The sequence below is a fragment of the Astatotilapia calliptera genome, chromosome 6, assembly GCF_964374335.1.
Source record: "Astatotilapia calliptera chromosome 6, fAstCal68.1, whole genome shotgun sequence".
Classification (NCBI taxonomy): Eukaryota; Metazoa; Chordata; class Actinopteri; order Cichliformes; family Cichlidae; genus Astatotilapia; species Astatotilapia calliptera.
The window spans coordinates 24,206,607-24,222,415 of record NC_137427.1 but is presented as its reverse complement, the minus strand read 5'-3'; the positions used below and the strand labels follow the sequence as shown (position 1 = coordinate 24,222,415).

The 15,809-nt window shown below is 39.8% G+C and overlaps 1 protein-coding gene across 1 annotated transcript in view; it reads right to left on the bottom strand.

Moving 5' to 3' along the window:
• Positions 1–15,809, bottom strand: part of gstcd (glutathione S-transferase, C-terminal domain containing) — a 51,434-nt gene that overhangs the window by 12,292 nt on the left and 23,333 nt on the right. The window contains exons 6-8 of the mRNA XM_026171209.2: positions 6,955–7,070; positions 6,578–6,622; positions 5,262–5,390 (exon numbers count right to left, since the gene is read on the bottom strand). Coding sequence (XP_026026994.2) covers positions 5,262–5,390; positions 6,578–6,622; positions 6,955–7,070 — 290 coding nt within the window. The remainder of the gene's footprint in view (positions 1–5,261; positions 5,391–6,577; positions 6,623–6,954; positions 7,071–15,809) is intronic.

Genomic DNA, 15,809 nt, shown 5'->3' with positions numbered 1-15,809 from the left:
ATTCCTATTGACAGGGTAAACTGTGCGTGGTGATGAACACCTAGCTATGCATTAGTAATGGTGTGGTTATATATTGGATTGCAGAATGGTACTAAGAGACCCAATATCCATCATTCCTGGCCCTGTCCATCTGCAAAAATGCATTATGATTTCTCAAGGACAACGAGTTTAATATCCAGACGTGACATAACTTCCTCTCATATGTACAGTGACAAACCACATGCCATGTTAATGGCCCAAATAAAATCCTTTTTAAACAGCCTGATGTCCCAATAGCTCCTGAACTCTCTGGAATGAACCCCATTCGACTCAAGCAGCGAGCTCCAAAGTCTATTTGTGTTTTCCAAGAAGTTGTCACTTGGCGTCTGTGAGTCTGAATTAACTGCATGTTGCCTTGACAGCAGTGCCACAAAGCAGAAGGTCAGAGCTGATCAGGACAGAATTGAGCCAGAACTGTTGGCACCACCACACACAAAGAGCAGAACATACAGACGCTCTGAGCCAAACCTCCACCCACCCATAAGGTCAGTGAAGGTTTTGAACGGAGGGTATATTTCTTACAGCGGCTTTACGTTTTTCTAGAAACTGAACTTTTGCGTGTTTGATTAAAAAAAAGATTCACGCCCATTAAGATCTGTATCGATTTAAACGTGAACCCATTAAATGAGACTCTGCGATTTAAAAGAATAACTTCAATTACGTCCATTACCTTGTATCCATTTGACAGCTAATCTTCCATTTTATTCATGCCGTCAGGGAAAAAGCTTTATGCTTTTCTTAACAGCATGTTTTAGACTGATGATTAGGAGGAAGGGTTGCTATCAGAAATTACACGATGTTACACCTCCTCACATCTAAGGCAAAAATAATTACCAAAATAACACTATCACTCATTCCTAGCTTCTTAATGCTGTACATTAGTCATGCTGTATTAAATCCTAATTACATTTTATAACCTTTAGCCTCCATTTACCGCAAACACAAAGCCAATCAATTAAATAAAAAACACACAACTGGAATGAAACACATTGTGATATGTCTTCGTAGCTAATGCTGTATTTACAAGTTCTGATGACACAGTCATCTCTGCTTTATAACTGTGGTATTGACAAAGCATGGACCCAACTTAACATGTTCACATTCTGAGTGCAGCTGATTAGAAATGCATAATGAAAGGTGAAAATGAACACGAGGCCAATTTAAATCTCACAGTCCTACCGAATTACATGCATATCCTGCTGAGCTTTGCCTCAAGACACAGTCTGGAAGAAGAAACCCTAAATTAATGCGCACAAGTAAAACTATGTTCATACTGAGCTATCATTTCTGGAGAGAGAAACCTGTTTCTGGCTGCATTATTCTCTCAACAATCGCATCACAGAAATAACGAGGTTTCATTATTCACTCTTATTCCAGAAATTGTATCCCTCTCCAGGTCTATCTGGGCCTGAGACAGAGCAAGTTCCTGCAATACAGCTAATTAATACTTAATCAACATCATACGCATTTGCAAAATTGTGCTGCAAGCCTGTGCAATAGTTTTGGGAACTTTTTCTCAATACGGTGCACTTTTAAATGTTCAGGTTTGTCTGTTTCACTAATTTTATTACATGTGGACAAATGAATGCTTAGATGTGTCGACCAACCTATATTAAGTATGATTACACCAAACCAAAGAGTTGTTTTCCTCTCAAAGGTGGATGTAATGATGCCTTTTACCTGAGGTGATCAAACTCAATCTTAACTCACTCTTTTGAAAACAACCAAGACTATAAGGAGAGTAGAAAATAGTCCTAATACACCATTAGTATTAGAGCTGCACCAGATAAAGACACTTGGCACTTAATCAATACTGATTTTTTACATGAAGCCCAAAGTAAGACCAGCTAGTGCATTTTTCTACATGCAAACATAGAGGCAAATGAAAGAATCAACTGCAAACAATCAGACTCTTTAGCAGAACCAATAACGGACTTGCGTCCAATAAAATTAAAACCTGCTTCAAGCTCCACAACTTTTCATGCCTCTATAGTCTGTAGACTGAAGAACGTCTGATAAGACACGTCATACAGAGGTTGGTTTAAGTTTAACACCGAGGCCATAAAGTGAGCAGACACTGACTAACATCAGGGACACCTCAACTTAATTAGCCTGATTAAGTGAGTGTGCCTAAAAATGGGACCATGTATTATACATAGCAGGATTAAAACTGATGTGATGTGTGGCTCCAACAGGTAGTAATTGCTTTGTTATACAGGAAGAAGCTTAGCCACAGTAAGAAACTCAAGCGGGGCAGAAAATTACAAGCATAAAAATTGTTCTATACATAAATATATTGTAAATTAATGCATCAGGTGAAATGAATCTGTGCGTGTGTGTGTGAGGAAAGATTCAGGCTACCCTGCAAAAGACACTCAGATATCGAGCAGATGAATAATCTGTGCTGTTTGTTTCTTGCCAAGTGGAACGAGTCTCAGTGGAGTGAGGATGCTGGAACAAAAGCTACTTCTAATTACAGGAGGTACGTATATTTTTCTATTTGTCTCGGTGGAAGTTAATGTGAGGCTACAAGAACAGCTGGTTTTTCTGACAGCTGTGACCACAGAGCTTTAACACAGAAGAGTAAGACAGATCACTGATCTAGCTCAGGCTGCTCAGAGAGCCTAAATAAGGCAAGAAGAAGAAAAGTTTTAACTTGTGTGCTTTTGTTCCGCTTGTTTGAAAAATTCAGACATCCAGTGCACGTCCACAGCTAAGTACCTATTTGCGCTAAATTGATAATTATCGCATCGAGAAGTCAAGAGCTCTGCAGATGGAGGTGGGTGTTAAACAGGACTGACAAGGGTTTTGGTGGAGAGTCCTCCTCAGTAATGATTTTTTTTGTTTGTTTTAACCCCATTTAGCATAAAGTTTGACAGCCAGTTAAATATTTAGTTTTACTTAAAACATTTACTGTGTTTAATCTTTAGGCTTAAACACAAGTTGGAGAAATGCAGTGTCCATTAGGAATTCAAAAGGAGATATTGCCAGTCAAGATTCTTGTACAAGAAACATAAATTAAATTGAATTGGCAGAAAACACTTTCCAATGATTATACTTTCCCTTCCAAACATGATTCCTTCTGTGAAACTCAGAGTATAAAGCAAATGAAAAGCATTGTTGGATACAGAAAATGAGAACAAAGAAAGAAAAGCAAGAAATTACCAGTCCTCACTGAAGAGATCTCTAAACTCAAAGTCCTAAATTTCCTGGATGAAACTACCTTTTGGCTTCCTGATAATCAGGGAGCACCGACGTACCCTGTTCTGATTAAAAGCTCCACTTCAGGAAATGAACAGTTATTTTGGTTGCTCTAACAAAAATAACTTCAAGTTGACATTTTCAAGCTCAGTGAAGAGATGAATGACACATTTCTCAATGTGATGCGATAAAAATACAGCGATCAGACACCTTAAAGCGAAGAGGTGATTGTGGCAAAGTGGAAAATCGCACTTTGTTTATGCAGCGTTAATCCTTATGTTTCAATTTCAGTCCATCAGTAGAGAACTAATACACTCTCTTCCACAGAAAAGGTCAGGTCGTACCCCTGTCAATGTACAGTACTGTGCAAAAGTCTTGAGCTACCCCTCATTTCTCTATATTTAGATAGGAAAGTGGGAAGTGAGTGCAGCACATGTAAACATACATGGAAATACAGTAAAATAAGACAAAAAAGAGCGTGCACAATTCAATAAAAAGAACGTCAGTATTTGGTATTACCATTTTAATTCTTCAACACAGTCTGAACTGTCTTAGTAGGCAGGTTTCTTCTAATTTCTTTAAATAATCTCTAATTGGGAGTAGTTCTCCAGGCTGAAGGACATTCAAAGCTCTTCTATGGATTCTGGCTCCCTTTTGTTCCATACCTCAGCCTTTCCTCCCTGTTTCCCTTCCTTGAGACCATTTCTGATGAGCCTTTAGTCAATAGTAAATGGATGAACCTACAGGCCAGATGCATCTTTAAGGTCTTGTATCAGGTCAATGCTGCATTTTTTTCACCTCATTTTTTAAGGACATCGCTTTTAGATACTGTTCATCTGCTGCAGAGAGTTGTTTTTTTGGCCTTCCAGAAAAAAATACATTTAGCTGAAAATGATCAGATACAAAGAGTGGACTAAAAATGAGTGAACAGCAGCCAGTGTCACCAAAAAAAGTTTGAAAGACCTTCAAAAATCCTGGGGAGTTATTGCTCAAGACCACTTTTAAAAAATTACAAAAACGTCAGGCTCAGTGGAAGGAAAACATATTAACGTGAGGACTGGCTCAAGACTTTTGCACAGCACTGTACGTATGCACATTTTGTCAAAAAGCCAGATAACAACAATTGTTTTGATGCTACAGTTCTGTCAGTTATTGCATAATTAAAATGTTTGAATTTTTAATTCAGTCAAAGACAGAATATCACATTTCCTTTGCAGGATAGTGCAACAAGAGAAGCAGTGGGACAATTATCTGTGCACTGATTATTTATATTTCTATAAGAGAAAAGTTTCTATCCCAAATGTTATTACTGATTAAATTCTCCACATTTTTAAGATTCTCTTAGAAAGCTAAGCTGTGAGAAAAACAATTAGCTTTAAGAGGTATTTTGAAAAACCCCATTATGATTCATGATACTGTGATTGCAATATTACAGTAATTACAATTTACAATACAATAAAACTGCAGAACAGATAATATAATAATTGCTCTTAATGGGTTTAATTTCATGGCTCTGGTGTAATTTAGTGACTTTTACCATGACAAATAGATTTGACATCACATGCGCTTGCTGCATTTTTGGTTTCTGTTTTTCACACACTGGGAATCTGAAGTGTTAACCACACTGTCTACAGCAGCGGTCCCCAACCCCCGGGCCTCGGCCCGGTACCGGTCCGTGAGTCGTTTGGTACCGGGCCGCAAGAGTTGAGGCTCAGGTGTGAAATGTATGGTTTTCAGGGTTTTTATTGGTTTTCAGCGTTATTTTGTTATCGTTTTTATCGTTAACTCGGTTTTCCTTGGTCTTTTCACGTGTGTTATGAATAAATCTTCTTTTTTTCGGCACCGGTACTGGTTTTATTTTGTTGTATTTATCCGCGACACCTTAAAGGCCGGTCCGTGAAAATAATGTCGGGCATTAAAGGTTGGGGACCGCTGGTCTACAGTACTGTACTCTTTAGATCATCATGCAAATAAATGAAACAAATTGTGCAAAAACGATTTTTGTAACTTGCTATGCTCACCCCGATGTGAAAAGGTCCAGTGAAGTAATCCAGATTGGCCTGAATGAAGCCAATATTTTTCAGACCGAGCTCAGCACTGCGACTCTGAGCCCTGACCAAGGACTCTTCTTTGTTCTCTATGAGGATGACCTTAAGCAATGACAGAAAAATCCCCACTGTGAGTAGCTGCTTCTTTTTAAAAAAACCTGAAACAAGCACAAATGCATTTAAACTTATCCGTCTACATATCCTTAACAATATTAAAACACATCACAAATATTAAAAATTCTTAAACAAACCATATGCTTTGTGAAAAACTAAAGCATTTCATGGAGATGCATTTAATTATTAGGAATAATAACACATAATAACAGAGAGGGATGGGAATGGAGAAGCGGGAGGGGGTTCTTGTAAAGTACCCGCTTTTGCTTCTTTCAGTAGTTCAATTCCTCGGAATTGCTATTCTGCTTGTCTTAGAGGCTGGATCAGAGTCTCGCAGATGTTTAGCTAGCCTTTTCATTAAGGCAGGGAAGTGGTCCACTCAGGACCGGGTCTTTCCCTGCTGCATGTGCTAGTTGACTTCTTCTGGAGCTTCTGGAAAGCTTTGCACTCGTCAGGCCCATATGGGCTCCAAAGGCTCAGTAGCTCCCAGTGCACACAGCCAGCCCAGCGGTTTCCCAGCTGGGCAGCTGCCTGAGGGGTTAGCTGGTTGATCTTGTGTCTTTTGACGTGTCTTCCTCCCCTCCCCCCAAACCGGTCATGGTGGATGGCTGCTCCTCCCTGAGCCTGGTCCTGCTGGAGTTTTTTCTTCACACTGTCATAAAGTGCTTGCTCATAAGGCGTTGTCTGATTGTTCGGGTTTTCTCTACTACTGTAGGATCTTTACCTTACAATATAAAGTGCCTTGAGGCAACTGTTGTTATTATTTGGCACTATATCATTAAAATGTAACTAAAATTGAGATTAATATTAACAGGAGAGTAAAATGACTGAGGCGAAATTAAATGAATGTCATCAAGCAGCGACTCGAGTGTGTCCTGTATTTCGATAGGATCATTTGCTGCATGTGATAAAATTAGCACCATCAAAACTGCACGTTGTTGTTGTTTTAATTATAATCCTAACGAGATCCTAATGAGAATCGATAACAGAGAATCGATAAGGAGTCAAATTGATAAGTGATATTTATAATGGAATCGGAATCGATTCCCATCCCTAACATTTTTAAAAATGCCTGCCAAAAGTCACCACATACCACTCACGAACTCTACTTAACACGCAGCTAACACACAGACACACACACACACACACACACACAACATCTTCATACATGTTACCTGGCAGTCTGGAAGTGTGTGAGCAAGAACAATCCCTACGTGGCCCTGAGAAAGAGCACAAAGAATAAAAATATGAAAACGCATGAAAAGAAAACAGCACACATCAAAGAGGGCATCGACAGAGTTATGATTAGTGTCTCCCTTTCCAGCCCTGACCCGTGCTGACTCCGAGCCTGCATTTTCATTAGCACAATTACCAGTCTGCTTGTGCGCACCGGCCAGCAACAAAAGGCGTTTAAAAAGGGAAGAAAAACGCGAGGGAGTGAGGGCTGGTTCCTTTCAGCTGGTCCCTAATGGAGCATCTATCGAATGCAGCCGTGGTCAGGTATAGTGATAAATATGCATGCTGAGCCGGACTGATGGATGAATACTCGTACCGTTCCGCTGCAGAAATCCACGATGGTGTATCCTGGCCTGGCGAGCTCTGTAACCATGGCAACCAAGTTATTCAGCTGTTGCATCTTCCTGACTGCACGGATATTTGACATTTTCCCTGCAAAAAAAATCCAAAAACCAAAATACTCATTTCATTTGAGCATAAAGTGGGAAAAAATAGACTTTAACATCAAATTCATCCAAAAACCCCCAAAAAACAATTAAAGGATTTTTTTTGTTTTTACACTCCCGGAGACGACAGCTATCAAACATGAATTACATTTTGTGAGGATTAGAAAAGCCTTCTTTATAGCTTAGTTGATCTGAGTCAACATTAGCCGTTTACAATAAGCACAAGACTTTCGAATAAAGCACATTTTTCATTATTGTAATGCCGTCTTTCTTTCTGCTGTCAGGGAACAAACGGGCTTTTCCCGCAACTGCTCAAATTATGATTTACAGCCAGCTATTTCAGGTAATGGTTATAGCACACAGATGAAAAGGCCTCCACTCTCTCATCAGCATGTTTCTGGCCAACAGGGACCGCGAACAATCTTTCAACATCATAAAAAGCGGACCTTCCAGCCAAATTCAAATGTCCCCTCGTTGGTGGCAGAGTTTTCTGCTGCTGTGCGAGCAGTGTGTACCTCATTAACTCAAAGCGCACTGCAGCCTCCTGCATCTTCCGTTTTCCAGCACGTCACGTCGGCAGTGAGCCGTTGACACGCTGTGAGGACACCATCTCTGGTCCATAAATCTAGAGTGATGAGTGTTTCATTTACCCCTGAGTCACACCCTCATAATCAGACGACTGGTATAGCAAAATCAAAATACTCCTATACTCATATCTAGCTCACGTTGCTTCATATACAATAACAGGAGAGGAGAAAAAATTCATTCTGCCACAAATGGGAAATTTCACAAAGGAGCCATTCAGCCTCTCGCACTGGCTGTTACTGAGCTGATCACAGTTATAGGGAGAGCACAAACCATAAGTGAATACAGAGAAACATCGGCAGGATACTGAGAAGACTGCTCTTCGTTTGGATGGGTAATTTACACAGCTACAGATATTTCTATATATGCACAGCTCAACTCCAAAAAGGCCTTAAAATAGAAGGTTTCTGAAGGCTGTGAACAGAACTAGATTTTAATTTTAAATTAACATGCAAAGCATGATAAGATTTGACGGTGCAGGAATGGATGTCTGGGGCGTCACTAGGTATGCCAGGGATGCAAAAATGCAGTGCAGATTAGCTGTGTGTAATGTTTGATGTGAAAGACGCAGGACACGGGAGCTTTAAAACATCACCAGCTTATCTTTACTGATAAAGCTGATAAGACAAGCTTGGCCCATTTTGACAGACCTTTCCATTAATCCGACAGCCCGTGTGCTTCAAGTCTGAAGACGCACTTCACTTAGCACTTCACTTTCCCACAAAAGTCTTGATGGAAATCTCACCAGGTCAGACCGAGTACTGGTTTCAACATGATACGAGTGTGACTGCATACAGTCACGTTAACTCTCAGGCTCTCACCAGTTTACGACTGCGCATGCCTCTTGTGCATGTTTGTGAGGTGCTCAGCTCATTAGAGAATCCCCTTAACAGCAATAACATGAACACATTGGCATTTTATCTTATCGACTCTGTTTCTAATTTGCGATAAGATTAAGGCATTAACCTATGATGCCTCTCTCGCTACCTCTCTGAGCCTGTGAGGGACGTGCAAGGTGGCGTTTAGCACAGACACAGACAGACTTTTACCATGACCATGGCACGCCAAAGGTTTGGTTACAAAAAAAAACAACAACAACAACAACAACAACATTTCAATATATTGGACAATTTCTTTTCAGACACACAAAATATGCTATATGTAGTTAAATGCTTGTTTACAGTATGCCTGACTCTGCTTGCACTGGTTGTTACTTTCCAAACATGTGTTTCCAGCAGGGATGCTGCAGAGTGGTGGCCAAACTATAAACTATGCAACAAAAACACCCATAACACATCGAGTCAAGGAGTTTATTGAACTCCTCTATGTATACCAAAGTATTCTAGAGTCAAATGTGAGGACTGGCAGTCCTGAAATGCATCAATAATCCCACTCACAGCAGCAAATGGCTGAAAAAGAAAACAGTCAATGTCAAAAGTCAAAGTTTAGACCCCAATCTGACTGAAATGCTGTGGTGGGACCTTAAGAGAGCTGCACATAAACAAATGCCCACAAATCTCAATGTGCTGAAGCAACACTTTTAGACTCTCACACTCTGTGAGTCTGATAAAGTCTAAAAACCATTACTTCAAGTTATTGCTGCTAAAGATGGTTCTACAAGCCACTAAATCAAGGGGTGTACTTAATTTTTTACACACTGCTTCTGCTTTTTTTTGCTTTGGTTTGTGTTTTATAAATAATCACAATGCATCTCGGGGTGTATTTACCACATTTTAAGGTTTTTTTTTTAATTATATCCTTATATGTAACCCTGTAGAATAGATGTGGCGTGAATAAGGCACGGCGGGACCACAGAGCAACGTTCAGAGCCATCTTTATTTAATTCACGTCACACCACAACACCCCAAACCCATGAGTCCCCGTGTTTTTAACTAGGCGGGCGTGATTAAGGATGCCGTGCAGGTGCGTCCGCCCTCCCTGCACGGCACCGCAAACCACGCCCCACCACAATAGAATAAACAGTGTATTTTTCATTTGACCTTTCTTCTACATATACATTTATTAATACATAATTCTAATTTAATCAAACATCTGATGTTTAATGACAACAAAAGGTTTCAGATTCTGATTTAAAGCTCTACCTCTGCTCTGTAACAACCATCTTATATTGAATACAGAGGCTTATTTATCAAACAGGAGGGTTGAGGTTGGGCCCTCTGCTTGAATGAATAGTTTCACAAGTACATCACGACATGATGCCAGGGTTGCTAGCTAAGGAATAATAACATAAAGGGTAGTGAATACAACCACTGTGCCCGAATAAAGCTTGGTCAAATAAAATATAGCAATTGTGACACAGAAGCCTCAAAGGTCTTATCCAAACCCTAACTTACAAAAGAAAACCAATCACAAACCATGTAATTCACACAAAGCTCACTCTGAGAAGGACCCATCTACAGAGATTTTTTTTCTTCTCCACTTTTCCCCCCCTCATGCATCCCAACTAGATGTTCTATCCCTCAGTCACTTTACTTATAAAGTGAAACCAGCTGGAGCAATCACAAGTATGACAGAAACTGCCTGCCACTACCACCTAGCTCAGCCCAAATGATCCACTTGCAAGCAGAGCTGTTTGACAGGTACACATTAACTCAACTCTCCTCTATCATTACTAACCCAACATTTCAGCCATTAGTTAGGCACTGTCCTTTACAGCATTATGCCAAGTAATTAGAAAACCATGCATAAATTATCTTTTATGGGTAGAAGACTGACAGCAAGGACTGAATCTATTCACCTGAAACAGGAAATTAGAGTTTAAAAAAAAGAAGCTTGGCGAAAACGCTGAAACATGGCTTGTTGTAGACAAACAATTGTCACATTTACAGATATTCATTAAGAATGTCATGTTTTCTTAAAACAAGAAGAAAAACACATCATAACTGATTGGGCATAACTTTACGGCCTGATATTGTGTTGGTCTCCCTTTTGCTGCCAAAACAGTCCTGACCCATTGAGGCATGGACTCCACTAGACCACTGAAGGCGTGCTGTAGTATCTGGCACCAAGATTTCAGACACAGCTTCCTTAAGTTCCCATGGATCAGACTTTTTTTGCCCAGCGCATCTCACAGATGCTCAATTGGACCGAGATCTGGGGAAACTGCGGAACAAGTCAACACCTCGAACTTGTCAAACCATTCCTGAAACAAGAGGCCACAGCCTTCAAGGAATACTGGTCCCATGAAAGGGTGTACATAGCCCGCAACAATGCTCAGGTAGGTCCGTGTTAAAGTATCATCCACATGGATGGTAGGACCTAAGGTTTCCCAGCAGAATATTGCAAGCATCAAAACTGCCTCAGCTGGTTTGCCTTCTTCCTATAGTTCATTATGGTGCGGTCTTCCCTTGGTAAGCAATGCACACACACCCGGCCATCAACGTGAAATAAAAGAAAACATGATTCATTTGACTAGGCCACCTCCTTCCATTGCTCTGTGGTTCAGTTCTGATGCTCGCCTACTCATTGTTGGTGCAACAAAGTGTGATGCGTTGTGTATTCTGACACTTTTCTATCAGAACCAACATGAACCTTTTTGGCAGTTTGAGCTACGGCAGCTCGTCTTGACCACACAGGCCAGCGTTTGCTTCACTAACAGATGTCAAGGTGAAGTCATAAACAGTGTCATAATGCCTGATTGATGTCTAAAATCAGTATAATCGGGCAAAACATAAATGCAAGTTTAATTGATGGATTTATAATCACTCTGCTATCCATAGCTTACACACTGTATATATGCTTAAATACAATGTAAGACCAAAACAATAATTTTGGATTTTCTGCTTTACCTGTCTACATGGGAGAAAATATTTATTCATTGGTTATACTACACAACCACAATCCCAGTCTCCGGTTGAGAAACGTAATTACTTCTTTGTTCCGGATTATGTTTCCTTGACCTCCCAGTATATTCTGCTGACATGTTCCTTTGGTTGGAATCTGATGGGGTTCAGGTGTTTTCTTCTCAAAGAGTTTTGTGTTTAACCTCCTTCCGCAGGCGAATGCGAGCCGAAAGCAAGCACACTGATGTTGGCGGAGGTTATGAACAGGTGCACGGACGCCATCCCACCCAGATAACTCCAGGCACAAAGCCAGAGATGACAAACCTAGTAAGAGGCTTGGTATCACAGAAACAAGTTTTCTGTTTTCGTAGGAGGCTGACTCTGCTTTGACATCTCCCAAAGCTCAGAGAGGAGAAAACATGCTGTGGCAGCATCACTGGAGGGAGACACAGGATCCATTAATATGTGTGTCCTCTGCTGCTAAAAGGTGCCTAGCACTTCTGCTGCTGGCACTGAGCCCCGATCTACTGCCTTTTTCCCCTGATGCTGCAGAACTGCCTTCCTTATCAGGGAGGTCCATCACACAGATTAGAATGTAAACACATTTCTGTGGCACACGGGACCTCTGTATTCTGCAGGATCCAACTACCATCTCTAAGAGGACATGCTGGTTTAAAAAGCAAATATAAGAAGGGGCTGGTTTGAGATTTAAAGTTGAGATTATTTAATGTTTGACTTCAATATTTTACATTTTTGGATTCCATGTTTGTTTGGAGAAATTGCTAACTATTTACTGCCAGAGTGGCAAAAATGTAGGAGAATGTTCTCTTTGGAAAACAAAAAAAATTCTCCAACTCTTTTTTATTTCCCAGAGTCTGATTTGCATTTGAATTTAGGACAGCGCATTTGTGTGCCCGGAAATACCCATGCATGCCATCAACTGTTAAAAGTACCACCTTTTACATAGAGATCCTGCTCCATTTAATCCCTAACACCATTGGGATAGAAAGTTTCCATATGTTCACGTAACGTGCACATGCCAGAGTAACTCAGCCTCAGACGTGTACCAAAACCTACAGGAGCTATCTGCTGGATGACGCTATTGGTTCTGCTGCTATAGAGGAAATGAATTTCCAAGAGTGGAGCATGTCTGCAACAATGTTCCCTGACAGAGTAATCCATTTACAACCACGAAATATGAAGTCACAGGATGTCATGTGAAAAGATGGCGAGCCAGAAAAGCGACAACTTCCAGAGAAACTCATTATGCGAATCACATATGGACAGCTTTCCATGGCATGCAAGCATATGGCTAAAAAGAACTATAAAGAATAGAATACAGTATTTTGTATGTCTTTAATATTGTGGCAGTGAATGTACATTTAGATATTGTTGCAATAAATATAAATATTTACCTAAGCATACTAAATTATGTAAATATAAATCTCTGTGTGGGTTCAGTGTTTTCCATTTTTAAATAGTCTTTATCTGACAGAGGTGCTGCAAAGTGCATGGGCAATTTTAGAGTCATTATCTCCATTAGGCTTATGTACAATAATGCTTTGACAATATGATTTGGGGCAGCTGTATGTAATAATAGGATGAGATTATTTTTTTAATATATAGGAACAAATGTTATAATATTGACTGTAAATGGTGTTTAATGGTCTGAGACGAGTAATTTATGTGTCAGTACATATAAAGTAAATAAAACACTGGTTTATTCTTTGACATGGTAACTATGGAAGGAAACTTAAATACTGCATTCAGTTAAAATATATGTTGTATATTTTTCATACCATACAGTCTACTGGAAGGAAACAAACACAGAAAAGTACAGACAAACAAAGGAGAGACTTTATGATGGTCACCAGGGTGAAAAGAGAAATGCACATATTGATTTTGAAATAAGAAAGGCTGAAGTTTGAAGAGGGAACTGTTGCATTCAACTGAATACATGTTTGCATAACTATAAATCGAATAATGAAGTCATATCCAAGTACCGATATAGTTATATATCTGTTGATATAAGCACAGGGAGACCCAATGTGCTCAAGTGTTTCAGAAAATGAAATGGCAACAGTGTGGATCATCTTCACAACCACTTCGGCAGTTCTTCTGAACGTGCTGTGAACGCCTGGATCCGGCTTAAGTAGCCATGAATACGGCAGAGTGTCAATTGATAAGTTTGATTGCGGAAGTTTTGCAAAGAAACAATAGCAATGTTTTCTTGCCTTGGCAGCTGCTCACAACAGTGTGTGTGTGTGTGTGTGTGTGTGTGTGTGTGTGTGTGTGTGTGTGTGTGTGTGTGTGTGTGTGTGTGTGTGTCATAAAAACAAGTTAACAGATCTTGTGGTAGTTGGAAGTGCCAAAACCGAAGATCCTTAAAAAAAAAAAAAACTAATATGAAGCCGTAACCTGTAAACACCAAGTCCTGCAGCTCAGCCTGTCATAACTGCTGAATAAAATATTCAATTCTTTCACTGTCTAGGCCAAAAATGCTCTATAAATAATAATAACAATAAAAAGGTCTGTGCGCCTCATACCAGTGAAAGACTGGCTGATGTAACCACAGCTCCTGTTTCATTGCTGGGTGACAGAAAACAAGCTATATTGCAGGCACGACATGGTACTAGAAGAGTGTGACTTGCACACATAGACCCAAATAAAGAGTGCTTCTGACCACTTAATAAATGAACTGCCTGGAGCTCAGCCACTAAAGTAAAAATGGATTAGAAAGACTTTGACAAATGCCTGCCAGGATATGAAAGGCATAAAAGCACACGGGGTAAGAAAAACATGTCCTGCATGTACTTTTTTCAAAACCACATCATTGATGACTTTATGATCATAGTAATTAAAATTCAATGTCTACTTTAAATGGCCATTCCACTGCAACTAATGAAAATACGCCAAATATTTTGTTCATGTAAGGCATTTGTCACTTAGCTAATTAAAACTCTAATTTCACAAAGCTAATTACACATTTGCTATTTGCCTGTCAGCAAACACCCTCCCTCTAAAAGGGAAATATTTCATCATGTTGTAATGTCTTAACAACGCCGAAGCACCAAGCAGGTCCCCCTTAAAGCACAAACTAAGTCTTTGTTAACTTGTTCTTTTTTCGTGCAGTTTGCTGACACGTGCACTTGTAGCTGCCGTTCATTGCGATCTATAATTATGACATCAGAAGGAGACTGGTGAGGAAGGTGGAAAACCTTTGCACAAATACGGGTTCTCTCTCCAGTGTTAGATTTGCATCCCTAATATTAATTTCTGTGGAGTTAAAGGGACATTCAACATATTTTTATTCTGTCAGGAACCCAATGTTTCTGCATATGGCAGGTAGAATTGTTAGCTTGTCAACTTCTTTTCCCTAATTCAAAAGCTGAACATATTGTTGGCATTTATAAGTTTACGCACTGGTGCATTTGGCCATATGTTCATCATTATGGAAATCTGCTAGCTAATGAATGAGGAAATGAGCTCTGGCATGTCTTTGCAGCGTGTTGAATGTTGGTTATTAATGACAGGCAAAAAATCCAAATTCAGCCAACAGTGTAATTATCACGCCATATATTCACACGTATCCTTTAGAAGGGCAAGGAGACTGGAGCCTATAATGGGAAGTTAAAGGTGGAGGTGGACAGGTTTGCCAGTCATTGTGTAAATAATATGGGGGAAATCCTGAAAGCTTTAACAACACATGCCAAGAGGTTTGAAGCTATGAGGAGAAACGCTGAGCAGTAAAGATATAAAATCTTACTGACGATCACTGAAAGCTTCAATTGTTGTCAAGCTGTCAAAGAAAAAAATATCCTGGCGTCACTCAAAGATTTTTCAGCACATCTGTGTAAGACTGTAGTGACAAGAAAAACAAAAGGTAATGAAAATAAACACGAGGAAAAAACTTCTCATTGTGCATCCTTAAGCAGTGCTGGAATGTCTATCAAAACATGACCTAGCTGTACGCGTAGCTGTAGGCGAGAGGTTGGGAAAATTATGGAACTCCTTTTGTCCCTCCAACAGGTCGTGACACATTCCCAATCTGTGTGCAATGCCTTGCTTCAATATGAGCGTTCAACCAGACATAACAAACGTGTTTCCTGAAATACACCAGTTATCATCTGAAATTATGTTGGAACCATTTATTAATAAATTACAACTGAAAAATTAGTAATTGGCAAAAATGTATAAATTCCAATCTATTGTTTTCCTTTTTCCTTAGCAATAAAAAAAATCACTGTCTCTGTAGACACAATTTAGATCTAATGTCGGATTTGGCCATAATGCACAGCACTACATGTGGCACAAATCAAACACAGCACCAGAGCACA